Source organism: Echinops telfairi, unplaced genomic scaffold (genome assembly GCF_000313985.2).
Source record: "Echinops telfairi isolate 266 unplaced genomic scaffold, ASM31398v2 ScPeMD7_31;HRSCAF=116, whole genome shotgun sequence".
Taxonomy (NCBI): domain Eukaryota; kingdom Metazoa; phylum Chordata; class Mammalia; order Afrosoricida; family Tenrecidae; genus Echinops; species Echinops telfairi.
The window spans coordinates 53,816,228-53,832,036 of NW_022103928.1; the positions used below are offsets into that span (position 1 = coordinate 53,816,228).

General features: G+C 45.3%; 1 protein-coding gene across 4 annotated transcripts in view; it reads left to right on the plus strand.

Moving 5' to 3' along the window:
• Positions 1-303: 303 nt before the first annotated feature.
• The window catches only part of NRP1 (neuropilin 1), a 168,233-nt gene continuing 152,727 nt past the window's right edge, over positions 304-15,809 (plus strand). For 3 of the 4 annotated variants that reach the window (XM_004702290.2, XM_004702293.2, XM_004702291.2), the window contains exons 1-2: positions 304-830; positions 4,368-4,542. In XM_004702290.2, coding sequence (XP_004702347.1) covers positions 758-830; positions 4,368-4,542 — 248 coding nt within the window. In that variant the 5' untranslated portion in view covers positions 304-757. The remainder of the gene's footprint in view (positions 831-4,367; positions 4,543-15,809) is intronic. The other variant, XM_045289804.1, reaches the window with a different exon arrangement.

The window sequence follows — 15,809 nt, forward strand, 5'->3', positions numbered from 1 at the left end:
GACCCCCGCTCTCCGCGCCGCAGACCCACAGCGCTCTCCTTTGGGGAAGCTCCCTGCAGGGCCTCCGAGAGACAGACGGACAGACGGCCGAGGAAAGCGCAGGGAGGGCACCCGAGTTCCTCCCCGTCTCCTGTCAGGCAATTACTGGCGAGCTCGTGCGCAGAGAGGGGAGGGAGGAAGCGAGGGAAGGGCTCCAGGAGGGGAGGGGGAGGACGGAAGGAGGGGGAGGGGGAGACGAGGGTGCAGTTGGTGAAACTCCTCTCTCGTCTCCTGCTCATCTTTTCATTGCTCGCTCCTCTCCTGCTCGCAGACACCCCGGACCTCCCCTGGGCGCCAGCTCCCCGGCTCCGACGGGTCCGGAGACAATCTGGATTTTTTTTTTTCCCTTTCTGGAAATTGGCTCGGGTGTGTGTTTCCCTACCTCACTCCTCCCCCTCCCAACCCCCGCTTTTTTTTTTTTTTCCTGAGACATGGCTGGGGCAGTGGCTTCTGGAAGAGGAACAAGTGTGGGAAAAGGCAGAGGAAGCCGGAGCTAAAGGACAGGATGCAGGCGACTTGAGACACAAAAAGAGAAGCGTTGCTCGGGGATCAAGGCACTGACGGCCTGGCGGCTTTCCTTTCTCCAGGACCGGCGGGAGGATCTTGCAGCTCCGGGCGGACTGGGAGCGCTGGGGATTTTTCAGATTACTCTCTGGGCTCGCTTTTGCCTCCACGACCTCCTTCGCCGGCTTCTGCCCGGGGCTCCGGAGCAGGGAGAATGGAGAGGGGACGGCCGCTGCTCAGCGCCGCGCTCGCCGTGGCCCTCGCCCTGGCCAGCGCGTTTCGCAACGGTAAGTGACAGGCGGAGGCGCGTCTGACAGCGCGGTGCCCGGGGCTCCCGGGCTGCGGGCGACTCGGCGGACACAGCCTTCGGGCACAGCCTTCCACCCCAGCAAACCGAGCGGACCCACGCGGAGCTACTGGGCTGAGCGCGGGGAAGAGCCGTCCGCCTCCACCGCCCCGGGGCTGGGGCAAGGAAACTTTTACCCAGGTGGAGAAATGGCGACATGGAACCTAGGTTGCTGGCCACAGGCTTTCAAGCCCTCTGGCTCCCACCTGAAGTCCTATGGTTGCGGGGGCTTTCCGATCTTGATTGGGAGCAGGCGCTGCCTACCTTCCCCGATCAGCACGCCAATTATCTTAATAATGTTTCCTCCCCAAGGCAATTAGATGAGCCTCCCTTTCAAAAATCTGATGGCAGTTAAAAGTTAATGAACAGTTTACCGGGAGAATTTCCTGGTTCTCTTGCAGCTACCCCTAACTATTTCCTATGGCGGGTGCCTGCGAAAGATAGCGGTTTGTGGGTGGATGGACGCCCCCTCCTCCCGCCCCCAGCCTTGTAACTTGTCTATCCCTAATCCGCCCGGAGTTTGAATGGAAGTTGCATAGTGTGAATTATGGAATCTGATATGTACCATGTAAGACACCAGGATATCTGGAAGTCCCCAGCCTAGTTGCAGCTTGCACTTTGCTTTTCAAACCACTCACAGTTAAGCCCATGAAAGACAGCGCGGGGGAGGGGGGGTATCAACAAATCATGTGTTTTAGAATCTGCTCTGGCTGTAGGCACGCTTGGCTTCTATTGCAAAGTGGGTGTAGGCAAGGGTATGAAATTATCTTTACAGTAAGTCTTTGGCAATTATTATTAGCTAATGATCAAATATTTACTCTTGCCTGACTTGGGTTTCCATCAAAGGAATTAGAAGCAGAGAACAGCCACCTCTTTCGGTGGTATATTGTTTTAATAAGAGACTGCAAGTGGAGGAGTTGATACCAACAGGAATTTAAATCACGTCTTTATGATGGAAGTTAATCTCTGGAATATGCTTGCTGGAGGTTTTGTGATTTGAGCTATAGATCCGCCCGCCCCACCCCCCCACCCCCTCCAACAGCGCCCCACCGGTGTGATAGAAGACAGACTTGGCAGTTGAACACACAGAGAGAAAGATTGTGAATGTGGAGTTCAATTTATTAATGGACCGGAGTTTGGAGGTGGTATCTTTGCATTATCTGCCAGGGAATGAAATCACATTCTGGCCCACCTGAAAGAGCATGCACTGCCCGGGGTAGGCTGGGCGATTATAGGAGCCCACGCTTTGCCCTGGCCAACGCCTGGGGTTAGAACAGTGGGGGAGGTGCTCAAATTCACAAAGTGAATTTCAAATATACACACACACACACACATATATACACATATACGTATCGCTCAGACTTTAGATTGTAAATTCCACAAATGTGTGTGTGTGTGTGTGTGTGTGTGTGCGCGCGCGCGCGCGCGCGCGCGCGCTTCCATGTGTCTGTGAGGAATGTAGGGGATGCTGTAAACCTGAGTGTCCTTCAGTGAGCTCCCCTGGCTCCAGCCACATTGCTATGTTTAGAGTGACCAGCACCAGTGAATGCCCCTGTAACTCAGCAGCTGTAATTCAGCGGCCCTCTTAAGACCATGTCCACCTCCTCCGAGTACCAGTATCTGCTAAATTAATTCATTAACCTTATTTAGGACTAATGGTCCAGAGTCATTAGAAATTGCTCTTTCTTAATCAACTGTTAGAGAGATTTAACAGAGCCTGGGAGTCTAGCAGTCCACATTATCTTATTACACTGTCACTTTCTTAGAAGTCACAGATTAAAGGGCTCTGGTGTGGTACCGAGTCCACCTAAATGTCTTCTGAAGTGACTCTGTCGAGTGCCTACAAGAGGTGCTGTTTTATTTCACTCCCCTAACAGATGCCAGATTCTGCCATGATGTTTGTACAGAGCTGGAGGGGACTTAATGAGATAGGGTCCCTTTCCAAGTTCTCTGCACATTGAACATCATGCACACCCCTCAATAGAATCACAGAACGGAGGCCAACTTGATCATTAGCTGAGATTCTGAACTCTGCTTGCAACATCATTTCTTCTTGGCAAATCTTCTTGGCAAATCCAAAGCTCCTCCAAAAGAAATCAGTAGAAGACCACCCCTCCCCGGATGGAGAGGCACAGAAATGTCGAGCCATTGCGAAAAACACCCTATAGTGTCTATTACCTTCTTTTTAATTTATGGGAACTGATTTCTGTAATGCATGGAGCCTTATGCATTTTTGATGTGTACTTCATCTTTCATTTCCATTTGACCTGGTTTTCCTGTAATAAAATTCTATAGATTTAGAAATTCATGCTGGGAGCAAAGACCACCATTCGCTTTCCACAGGGAATCTATTAGATGCAATATTAAAATCTATATATACCATTGCTGAAATTTTGTGATTGATAGGCTTGTATATTTCACTGCTTGCATACCTGTTCCTCTTACAGAGTTTACGCACTGAATTTTTATTGATCCAAATTAAGACTCAGTAACCGTGGCATCCTTTCCAGCTGAGGCGCTCCGTTTGAAATCCATCATAAAGAGTGACAATGAAAATCTACGCCAAACAATAAAGCTACCTGGGCAACTGGTTTATTTGGCTCCCCATGAATGACTTCAGCATTCGGGTGCTTTGAAAGGACGGCACCAAACTAGTTAGCTCCCCTTGCCCGGAAAGTGAGACTGTCCCTTCCCACATGTGATGCTCAGACCTCACTGCGGTGACTCCCACCCAACCGCCCCACACCCCACACAACACTGAGGTAATTACCTTCAATGCTGTGTGGCTATTTATTTTCCTTTCTGCCCCACTGCTTTGATCTGGTCTCCAAACCTGAGTAACTTTACTTAAAGAAGTAAAGCAGAATTATTTCTGCTTCACCAGCTATACTTTGTTCTCCGTTGATCTGGATCCCAAGGGCAGAGATAACTCAGAATCACTTAGATTTATGGGCAGATAAAACAACAACAAAAAGGTTTGGCTTTAAGCCAATGGAGGGCTTCGAAGACAATCCCCACTGATCAATGACATAGACCAGGCTTATCATCAAAAAGCCACACAAGGGGTCGAACAGCATCTTTTAGTCACCTTCCACTTAGAACTTGCTCCTTAATGCGATTACACTTCTTGGGGATAATTAAGTCTAGCAGAAGCTCCCTGGGGACCATGTTAACATCAATTGAGGGGATTTAATGTTTTTAATGTTGGAGGACCTTCTCCTTGGGAAGGAACTTTTGAGGTTGGGGCAAAGGTCTGGCATCCTCTCATATCTTAGTTGGCCAGGCTTCCTGTGCAAATGTTCAGAGATCAAAGATTAGTTCTTGTCTGTGCCACTTTAAGGGCCAGTGGGGAGGCCTCTCGGAGTTCCCTTGAAGTGAAGTGATGGGATATTTGATATCTGGCAATTTCTATGTGTAGCTAGACTACCTCCCTGGATATAAAAGAGAGATCTGCTAAATTGTTATTTTTTTATTGCAGATAAATGTGGTGATACTATAAAGATTGAAAACCCTGGGTATCTTACATCTCCTGGCTATCCTTACTCTTATCACCCAAGTGAAAAATGTGAATGGCTGATTCAGGCTCCGGACCAATACCAGAGAATTATGATCAACTTCAACCCCCACTTCGATTTGGAGGACAGAGACTGCAAGTAAGTGAGACCTTACTTGATCAGGGCACCACAGCACCATCTAGTGGTCATAGATGTCTATGGGGGTGGGGAGTGGTGGTAGGCCTATGTACAACAGCGGGTATAAATGGATCCAGGAGGGATTCCAGTCTAGGGCAGCTCATATGTCAATGGTATGGAAATTAAATTATGTTAAGTGATTTCTGAGCTCCCCAAACTAGGAAGATTATATTTAAATGTGTAATCTTTCATACTCCTTTTCCTGTTAACACTTAGGGTTTGGGAACTCTTTTGTTAAGGCTGAGATGCTTATTTATTGTTTCTTTCCTGGGAAGATAACAGCCCAGAAACCCTGCCTCCGTTTTTATTAAGACTGTGGGCCACTAACATATCTTATCCACAGCTGGAGCAGGGGACTATTTTTAATAAATTTGTGGCACCTTCCATGATTTACGAGCTGTCTTCTGGAGTTTTACATAGAACACACAAATGGTCGTTAAATAAAAGTAAGGCATATAGGCACATTGGTGTGGTTCAGATTCGTTTTTTATGGTGATTATTGGTAGAGGCTTATGGAAGATATGACGATTGATTGTGACTTTTATGGAAAATTCTGAAAGTTAGATTCTAATGTACAGTGAACACAATGGCAAGTCTGTACCAGGCTGGTTTTTTAAAATCCATCTGCGTCAGTCACCTTATCTCTCTTGTTCAATGATTCATTATCAAACGATGCCAGGTTTTTATTTTCTTTCTTATGAAGTTGTTCTCGTGTTGTCACTGTTGGAGATGACCTCAGACGCATGAGGACCTCCAGCGGACTGTGAGGGTCCCTAGGACCAGGGACAGTCTAAGTCCCATCGCCTCACGTTCCATCAAAGAACCGGTGCAGAGGTTTCGTTTTCCACAGTGACGGAAAATGAGCTGCCCCTTCCAAAGCTGTCGTTCACACCACGCCTGCTCTTCTTTCTCGGACGCCAAGCTGACCACCCCCCCTCCCCGACCCGTCTCCATCTTATCCTCACCATCGCACGCATGGTGTGGTGGGTTCAGATCCCAATAGCCATCTCCTTATTAAAGGGAAACGGTCCACCGGAATGTCGATTTTACAGTGTTTCTCGAGGAAGGCTGTGTTTCCACAGGTGTTAAAAGGGGTACATTTGATATAACTGGACACCATCCATGTAGGCTCCTACCCCCATTGGATAAAAACATTATTAGGCAGATGCAGTCATTATAAAAGATATCCTTTCTGCATATGAAAACCATCACCCTTTGGGGGAAGAACAGAATCCTATGCTGACACCCCCACCTGTAGAAAGTGCGCAGCAACTTGTTGCCTTTGTGGGGTAACAGTGTCCTGGTCGGGAAATGCGGTCATCTGGTCACTTCATCAGTGTGACTTCTAGCACAAAGTCACAGAGTGGATTCTCTCTCATGGGGAGCCCCCGGGGCAGAGTTGGACGACCCCCCACTAGGGTTTCCAAGGCTGTAATCCTGAGACTGTGGCAGACAGCGACAGCAGCATCTCTCTCCCACCCAGCAGCGGGTGGGTTTGAATCCCTGATCTTACCACTGTTCACAGCTGAGCACTTTAACCTCTGTGCCACCAGGGGCCTTGCTGATGGTCAATTTCCAAATGATCCGTATCTGTGACAGCGCCACAACATTAAGTCGATTTCGATGTCATCTTGGTTCTGTGATTCAGAAATGCTTGAGGGCATTGGATTGACTTTTTAATCACCTGTGGACGCTGCTGTTAATAGAGTGTCTCAGTGACTGAGAGAAGCCGGGGGAAGGGGGCGCGGGTCATTGTATATTTGCTCCCTCAGAATTCTGTATGGTGGTGTGCGCAGGGTCAATCCCCCACATAGCCTGGAGACCTGTTTTCACCTTTACTCTATTTGATTTTAATTTTTGACTTATTGATAATGCCTAAACTGCTGGGAAGTATTTTTAAGGAATGGCATGATTCTAAAATAGAAGGTACTATTAGATTTCGATAAAGTCATGTTTATTATCACCTAATCAGTAAATTATGATCACGCATGTATGTAACCTAACAGTTAAAGAATCTAGAATAGGTACTAGTTATTAACCAACCATGGTGGTTTGGTAACTGTGCCAACTGACTCTCTTGGGGGGAGGGTAAAATCCTGACATGGACTGTTTGCCAATTTCCATGGTGTAAATGGTCCCCCTATGGCCAATTCCAAACTACCAAGGTGATCGCTCTGTACGTGGAACTGGGAAGAAATTAGTATAGTTGTCTCTTGGGAGTAGATACAAGCCAGCTCTGACATACCACCAGAACAGAAGTTCAACAAGAGGACACCAATTGAATGAGTTAATATATGTAAAACATTAACAGCTGTTTCTGGCACACAGTAAGCCCCAAATACAGTAACTGTTTGTCATAAAGCGGTGTGAGGTAAGAGAAAGAGGGATGGTTGAGAGAGTATCTTTTCAGTTCAGTGTGTTTGTAGGTTTATCAGGGAAAAAATGTTGCAATGTATAGGAAGAGACTGTTTTAGTGATATCAACCGGATCCTAAACATCAGAAGCAGACTGATATGCCCAAGAAGATTGATTTTGTAATTGTAACCAAACTCACACCATCGTGTCATTTCTGACTCATGGAAACCCTATAGCACAGGACAGGACACCACTTTGGGTTGTGAGACTCTACCTCTATAGGAGTAGAAAGCCTCCTTTTCTCCGGATAATTATGACAGCAAGGCTTTTGTTGATCGTTTGTTTGTTTGTTTTATAATGCTACGTAAGATGAGTTCTTAATCATTGGCAACTGAGGATTTATTCTGAGTGAAGCTGCCATCCCCTGCCCAGTTTTGAAAGGGTCGTCACCTGGGGAAATCAAAGGGAGGTTTTGCTGGTGGAGTGTGTCTTTTAACATGCTCGGACTCCCACTATAGGATATCTGTGTAACATTGCAAAAAGATAGAGGAAAAGCAGCATTCGACTTGACGTAACTGTCTCTCCAGGCTGCTGGCCATGTGCAGGACCACTCTTAGGCTTTGCTGTAAGAGGTTCTAATTGATGTGCGATAAATGAGGTACAATTCTTACCTCCATCTGTTAAGGTGAAGGTGGTGCTATAGACTGAGCCAGAAGTTCCATGGTTCAAACTCATGAGCTGCTCCTGGGGAAAGAAGACTGCCTGTTCCCTAAAGCTTTACAGTCTTGGGAACCCTCATGAGGAGCTCTGTTCTGCCTTCGAGGGTCACTGGGAGGAGGCTGGGACTCCAGGTGGTGGGTTTTGGATTGTTGAAGGTGTGAGGGGAATCCAGCGCTTTAAAATCTAGAGGTGGCTGGAACTCTAGGGCTGTGGTTCTCAACCTGTGGGTGGCGACCCCTTTGGGGTTAGACCAACCCTTTCACAGGGGTTGCCTAATTCATAACAGTAGCAAAATGATAGTGATGAAGTAACAACGAAGATAATTTTGTGGTTGGGGGGGTCACCACAACATGAGGAACTGTATGAAAGGGCTGCAGCGTTAGGAAGGTTGAGACCCACTGCTCTAGGGAAATGGAAAACATCAGAAACTCTTTGAAAATCAAATTCCTAGACTTCAAAGGTCTGTAGTGGTGGCCAACCCAACCCAAACCAAACATAGGGATTTGTTTTGTTTCTTTTTAATCTATGTTAGGATATTGCCCAAAGTGGATTTGAGATGGTATCAAATCAGAAAATTGGCAAGCTTTCCGTTATCACAATTAGGAGTAAACGATTGGCCTTAAGACATCTACTGTCATGCCCTCCCTGTTCAGCTAGATGATCTCCCTACTGGCTCCGAGGGCGCCTTGCTGAGCTGGTGCCAGAGACGTTCTGGGGTATGCGCGTCCTGAAAAAAGTTGGAAGCGCTCCTTAAAATGAGCCGTCATAAGATTATGATATCTTTATCAAGCTGCTCATTGGTAGAAAATTTGGAAATATGAAACTGGACCTATTTCAAACTCAGTATATGGATCCCCATATACTGCAGCCTGCCTGCAGTTTCTCTGAAAACTGTCAGTATTCAGCTGGTGATTTCCATATGTACAGTCCACTTTCATCATGTGAAAGCTCAAAAAAATCAATTTCTTAGTACATTTGCTTATTGGGAAGCAATCAGTCAGGTTGAGTAAGTCATTTCTTTTATAGGGAGTATTAAATAGACCGGTCAGTTATGGTAAGAAATATATTTTTTAATGGTGTCTTATTTAGAAATAGGTTAAAAATTACGGCACAACTTCAACAATCTACAAGCATGTTCACAATCTTGCCTTCGCATGTGAATGGATGCTACGTTTCAGCATCTATCAGTGGCTAGCAAAGGCAGGGGCCCCGTGGCATTGTGGTCCTGCATTGGGCTGCTGACCGCAAGGCCAGCACTTTGAAACCACCAGCTGTTCCAAGACAGGAAAGTGAAACTTTCAACGCCTGTACCAGTTACAGTCTCAGAATCCCACCCTGGTGGTTCTGCCCTGTCCTACCCGGTCGCGATGGGTCAGAATCCACCTGAAGGCAGGGAGGTTGGAGGTGGGTTTGAATTACAGGGTAGGGAAAGTGTTTCCTTGGGGAAAATACATGCGTGAATTGTGCCTGATATTTTTCTTAAAATGCCTCAGTGTGTAGTGTGCTTATTCCACCACTGAGCAAGCCTTCATGACAGATAGGCACCAAAAGTATCTTACCCCTCGGTGATTGTACTGAACAAAGGGGGCTCTACATCACTCAGCAGAGCAGTAGAGCATCTGTACTAGCACGAGGCTATGATTTCTGGCCAGATGCATGCTGTGCTTTTAGTGCCGTGTGATACAGATGGGAGGGCTAGAGGATGCTCTAAGAGGAGAAGACAGTTCTGAGGGTGTGGGAGGAATGGTGAATTTTCCCTTTACCACCATCAGAATCCCTTGGCAAGTGTCAAAACCCAGTTAGTAGAAGAAATGAAAGCGAGAAAGGCGACCCACTGCGTGCTTCTCCGGAGCCATGTTCAGCACACACTGTGAGCGTTTTCAAGGATTTGCGTTGAGTTCCCTGGTTCTTGCGCCCCTCCAGCTACTTGCAGTGGGAAGGCAGACATCTCAAAACTCATAAAACTTTATATCTGTACAATAAACAAGAATGTCATTGATACAGTAGTTAGAATTTATGGGACTGTTCCGGGTTCCCAGCAATGCACACTATCAGCATGATAATTTATAATGGTTTGTGACAAATACTGCTGAGCGCAGAGGTGTGTGGTTACATTCAGATCACATGTCATCATCTGGGGAGCAATAAAGATTTCACAGACATTGGGTTAAAAACATGAGAAAAAAAAATGATTGTGAAGCTCCAGAAAAAGGAGTCTTAAAAGGTGGTAGTAGGGTGGGAGGGAGAAAGTACAGTAGTGGTCTTCAGGATCTGATTTGACAAGAGTCCAGTGCGGGACCTACCTGAGACCCTAGGCTGGCAAGGTAGAGTTCTGTCCAGTCTGCTTGAGATTTGTAGACACATCATCGTGTAACCGACAATGGATGTAGTTTTCCCCCCAATTAAAGGTATTTAGTGGAAGGTCTCAGTCTTGTAATAGCCAATGAAGCTGAATCACGGGGTCATAATAATTAAATAGAAATTAAATTCCAGTTTTGTTTGTTTTTTGGGTTTTGTTATTTTTTGGTGGTGGCGGGGGGTGGGGTGGGGGGGGTGGGGGGTGGTGGTGCTGTTTAACTAAACCACAAACACTTTCCAGATGGCCTGAATTCATATCAACTTTGAAGCACTACTAATGTCATTGATTTTCATAGAAGACAAACGGCTTCATTTCTCACATCAGATTGTTCCTGTAAAATTAACTCCAGAAGGGCCACTTAGTGGTTTCTTGGCTATTTGAGGCGGACACGTTTGGTTGTGGGTGTCTCCAAGACTATGTTGAACCTTCTTGAAAGATGGTCACATCATTACCATCGTGGGTTCTGTGCCCGAGGTGAGTGCTTCCCTTGTCGTACTCGAGTGGAAAGTCTTGTTGAGCATTCAGCACCCTTGAGTGGCCTTTGAGTCGCTCCTAACTCATGGTGACCAGTGCGTGCCAGAGCGGCTCCCTGCTCGTTGGTTGTGTCGTGGCTGACTTTGGGCAGTGGATCACCAGGTCTTTTGTCCAAGGAATCTCTGAATGGATCCTCCTCCAACCTTTCTGTCCGCAGCCCAGTGTATTAACCATTTGTGACACTCAAGGGCCTTCGTCTTGTGTTTAGAGCATTATTTGGACCAAATCAACCATCCCCAAAAAATCCCCTTGGTTTATGGAAAACGGTAGATATTTTAAGTCAAAATGTGTCTTTAGTTTCTAAATGAAATTTAGAAATGGATACATCTTACTGAAAAATAAGGTATATCTAGTTAAACACACAAACTACAAGAATAGGGTTTGGTGACATGTTGTAAGGTAAACACATTCACACAACTACTCAAGAAGCAAATATTTCCCAGCTTCATGAAAGCCCCCTTACACCCTTTATCAATTACCTCACCCTCCTCCTGTCCTGATGATGTGATTCCACACTTCTAGTTCCAATATCATCTAATGCTAGCCTACTCTAGTGTTAACAGTCTATATGTATTAGCCTTTGAATGGAGCCAGTGAGATGCTTTAGATGGGAAATAGGAATAAACAACAATGCCTCCTGCTCCTGTCCGATTCAGATATGTCACTGGAGTATTAAAAAATGTTTTCCAGTAGCTCCTATGGAACTAGTTTGTATTTGTTGCATATGATGCAGCTATGTTAAAGTAAACAACTTTGCAATCTGGTGCCCGTTTTCGGTGTCAGGCGAACCCAGGGTTTCTCCCTTGGCTTTTTCGGTCCAGTTTTTTCCCATTTCTGGCTTTGCTCTGTGGCGAACTCCCCATAGAAGCCATGAGGGGAGAACTGCCACCAAGCTCCATTTGATTGCAAGCAAACAAGCAAACATGATTGGGTGGGGAAGGACAAACCGTTGGCCAGTGTTGTCACTTCCACCTGTAGCGTCATGTGCTCAGGCAGATCATTGTCTATTATTTTCGCTTTGTTTTGTTTCCATTACCACTGATTTAATTTGAACAGAAACCCATGTGTTGAATAAAATTAATCTTCTTGATTAGTTCTTGCTAGAAGCAATCACATTTGATCGTAATGCCTTTGGAGTGTTTCAGAGTCGTGGTGGGTTTGGCATTTTGGTAATTTTTTCCTTTAAGACAACCTTGATGAGAAAGTGAAGGAGAAAGTTTGTTGAAATCTTATCAAATGGAATCAACATGTGCATGGTGTTTCTAAGCAGATTCACTCTGGGAGCAGGCACTTAAAAACGGATCCAAGAGAGACCTACGCCTTTAGCCAGCAGGCGTATTCTCAGCTCCTTTCTTCCTGCATGAAACCTGATACCTCCATACATGCTGACATTCAGGCGCAGCAGCACATACACAAACACATATGTGCACACATGCATGCGCTTGCAAAGGAGGCTAAAGAAATCAACGTAATTAACCACAATTGTAGTATTCATCTAAGGCTGATAATTAAGAACAAGAGACAAGATTAGTGTTCAGTTCAGGTTCCAAATGCCTCTTAATTGGGTGTTTGTAATCAATCCTGATTGCAAGAGTCAGTGACTTGGCAGAAAGTAGCACCTTCGAAAAAGGGTTCCCCCCGCCATCTCTGGTTGGTTGACCTGTGTCACTAATGGCGTGAGGTCAGGGGTACAACGCGCACGGTGGCTATGAAGCACACCAACCCCATTATGCTGCCTTAGGGTTGAAACCAGTTCGCGTCTTGACAGATAGCTTAGTGTGAACGACATTCATTCAGACCTCTCCTAAATTCTGCAAAAGAGGAGAGGAAGGGATGTGGAGAGCCCATCTTCTGGCTTCTATCAATTCCTTAAAAGGGTTCAAAGTCACCTTCGAGATTATTTGCTGTATAATGTGGCTGGTCTCTTCATCAAGCCAAAGTCTACCTACGTTACTATGTATTACCGCATCGTGTGTTTTCTGAATGTGTTATAATTGCAGTGCTTATGGATGTTTAAGAAAGGAATAATCATGGTTGGTGTCTACTGTACAGACCATGGTGTTAATCGCTCTATGCATCTGAACCACTGCAGGTTCCTCTCGTTCCTGTTTTACCAAAGCCAGCACTAAGGGATGGACAAGTTCAATTCAATGCACCCAGCTGCTCAGCTCTTATCCTGTCCCTTTTTGATGGGGAGGGCTTGTTGGGAGACACCTTGTGATTTAGAAAACATTCATAACGTGGAAGCCAGCTTTCATTGTTGTTTGATTTTATTATTATTATCGGAGCAGTCTGTGGAATGCTTCATGCAAAAGTTTAAATCCAGAGACAATCAATTCAGAAAAAGAGCTGGAGTTTTACATCCCGCAGGTTGCAAACACAGAACTTTGTGAAATGTGTGCCACAGCATTTGACCACCTTGCAATTTCATTCAATCAAAATTTTACTTTGATGAGAAATGGAAATCTGAGGAAAGAGGGAGTGGGTACCCAAATACTGGTTCCTTTGGTTTATGGAGTTAGAAATCGCAGAAACTCCCTCACTGCCATCCAGTGGAGTCCCAGTTTCAGAGGTCCTAAAGGACAGGGCAGAATGACCCCTCTGGGTTTCTGAGTCTGTCACCCTGCGCAGAAAGCCTCGTCTTTCTCCCTCGGAGTGGCTGATGGCTTTGAACTGCAAACCTGGCGGCTAGCAGCACAATGCATAAACCACTACGACACTAGGGCGCCTAGAAATCTCAAAGTTCATTGTAAACATACTATTTACCTGAAGCTTCATAACCGGGTAGCAGATTGACTGAAAGGACCTACGAGGTCGCAGGTGGGGCCTGTACTTAATCATAGGGCCTGATGGCAAGGAGCCTTCGTTCTTCTCCAAGCAGGACTCCTGAAGTTAATCTCAGGCAAACACCAGGAGAGCTTTGTTCTCCCACAGCTACCTCATGTGTAAACCCCTGACATTTGCATTTGCACTATGGTTCTGTAAGGGTTAAGAGGAGAAGGTCTGCGCAGGCGCTGGGTCCCTCTGAGAACTAGAAGGGTGTTTTTTGAGAAGAAGCAGATGCGCTGGAGTATTTTGTTTTTATCTAGGCAGATACTTTGTACAAGCAGTCAACCAGGTTGGAGGTGATTGCTTGCTTGCTTCTGTTATAGATTGGTCCTGGCATGGGAAGAGCTTCTAGTCGGAGGTGAAAAGAGGGTGCTGGATGTCTCCTTATTCAAGTTCTTAAATTCCTCTCCAACAGCAGCCAGGGCAAGGACCAGTCTGTAGGGTCACAACCCTGACTTCTTATGAGATTTTTCAATGAAGGGTGCTACTATCAGGGCAGTGATTAAGTCAATTATGAAGGCAAATCTACCAATAGTAGTACTTGGGTTCTCGCTGTTCTGAGGCTGCAGTAATTCCCAACAAAGCACATTTCAATGTGTCCGTTCGATCAATGAATGCCTGCAGACAAGTTCTCTCAGTTCTACACTTGCCTTGGTCTCCCGAAAACATGGGCTTCCAGGGGGATATGCTTGGTCAGTTAAACCAAAGCAGAGAGATCAACTCTGAAGGTTATGGCGACTGATTTTGAAGATTCTCATTCACTGCTATCTAGTCGATGCTGACCCATACCGACCCTCAGGACAGGGTAGAAATGCCCCTGCGGGGTTCTGAAACTGTTACTCATTATGCGAGGTAAAAGCCCTATCTTTCTCCCGAGAAGCAGCTGATGGTTTCAAACTGCTGACCTTTCCATGAGCAGCCCAACATGTAACCACTGTGCCACCAGGGTTCCTGGGGACTCTAGAGGGGCAATACTGAAAGGTGTTCCCAAAGGACACAGGATAATCATGGGCTTTATCTGAAAACTTGTACAAAAATTGAAAACTGCCTCGGTGAGAAAAAGGCCAAGACAGTTGCATCAAAGAACTTTTTACAACCATGCACCTGCTCATGCTTTGAGCAAAGCAAGGACTATCCTAGGAGAATTTTGTTGGAAAGCCTAACCCATCCACCCTACAACTCTGATCTGGCGCCATCAGATTATTTTTGTTTCTTAAAATAAAGAGCGTTGAAAAAGAACATGTTTTTGAGTCTTTCCGGGACACCAAAGTCACCTCTTTTTTTTTAAATCATTTTACCGGGGGCTCTTACAGCTCCATGCATCAATTGTATCAAGTATATTTATACATCTCTTGCCATCAGCATTCCTGAAGCATATTTTGCAGGGTGTGAATGGAAGAGTACAGGATTCTTTGGGGATTGGTTAGAGAGATGGAAAGAGGCTGCCAGAAATGTATAGACCTAGCTTAATGGCATGTCAAGACACAATAGCTTCACATTTTGATATTTTTGTTTAATAAAAGTTTCTGTGATTTTGTAGCAATTCTCTTTGTCTTACTCACGTGTAAGCTATCAATGAAATAGTATGTAAAAAATTAAGCTTGGTTAAAATCTTAGCCTTAGGGAAATAACTTCTTTAAAAAGTAAAGTGCATCTAACTTACAGAAGAAAGACAAAAGAACATACTCTGAAGTTCTTTCCAGGAACGCAATTGGACCCGAACTCAGCAAACTTGGTAGTGCTAATAATGTTGACTTGAAATGGTTGGTGAGTTGTTTGCCCTTTAAGTGTGTATTAACTCTAGACTAAATTAGATTTCTGTTTCACATTTAATCTGGCTCCATACTTTTCTGGTCTTTCTTTAATAATTTGAGAAAGTAGGAATTTATTTGTTAATCAATTTAGACTAAAAAGATGATTCATTTGAATGATTTCTGTAAATCAATTTGTATTTACATTTTGGGTGAACCTACTCTTTTTTTTAAGCAAAAGGGAAGAAATTTGTTGAAGCCCATACGGGAAACCCTAGAGGGGCCCAGCATACCCTACTGTGTAGGCATGCCCAGGCAAGGGGCCACACCATTCACTGCACCCCCATGTCCCAGAGGGACTCCCCTTGAGCCGAGCCCCAAAGCCCCAATAAAACTTTTTAAACAGGGGGAAAAAAAATCTCAACCATCTTGCCACCGCCCTCTATCTGCTTTTTTAGTCTAACCTGAATCCCCATCGATTTTTCTTTCTAATTGTGTCGGCGTTTTTATCTCTCAATTGGGTGTTAAATCTATAAAAACAGAACCCACATCTTCCCTATCTTTCTATCCTCTACAATCACATACGGGTTCTGCAGGAATAGACACACATTTAATTAAACAGAAGACAGTTTATTGACATGGCCATTGGGTACACGAAGAGTTGTTATTGTTGTGAACTG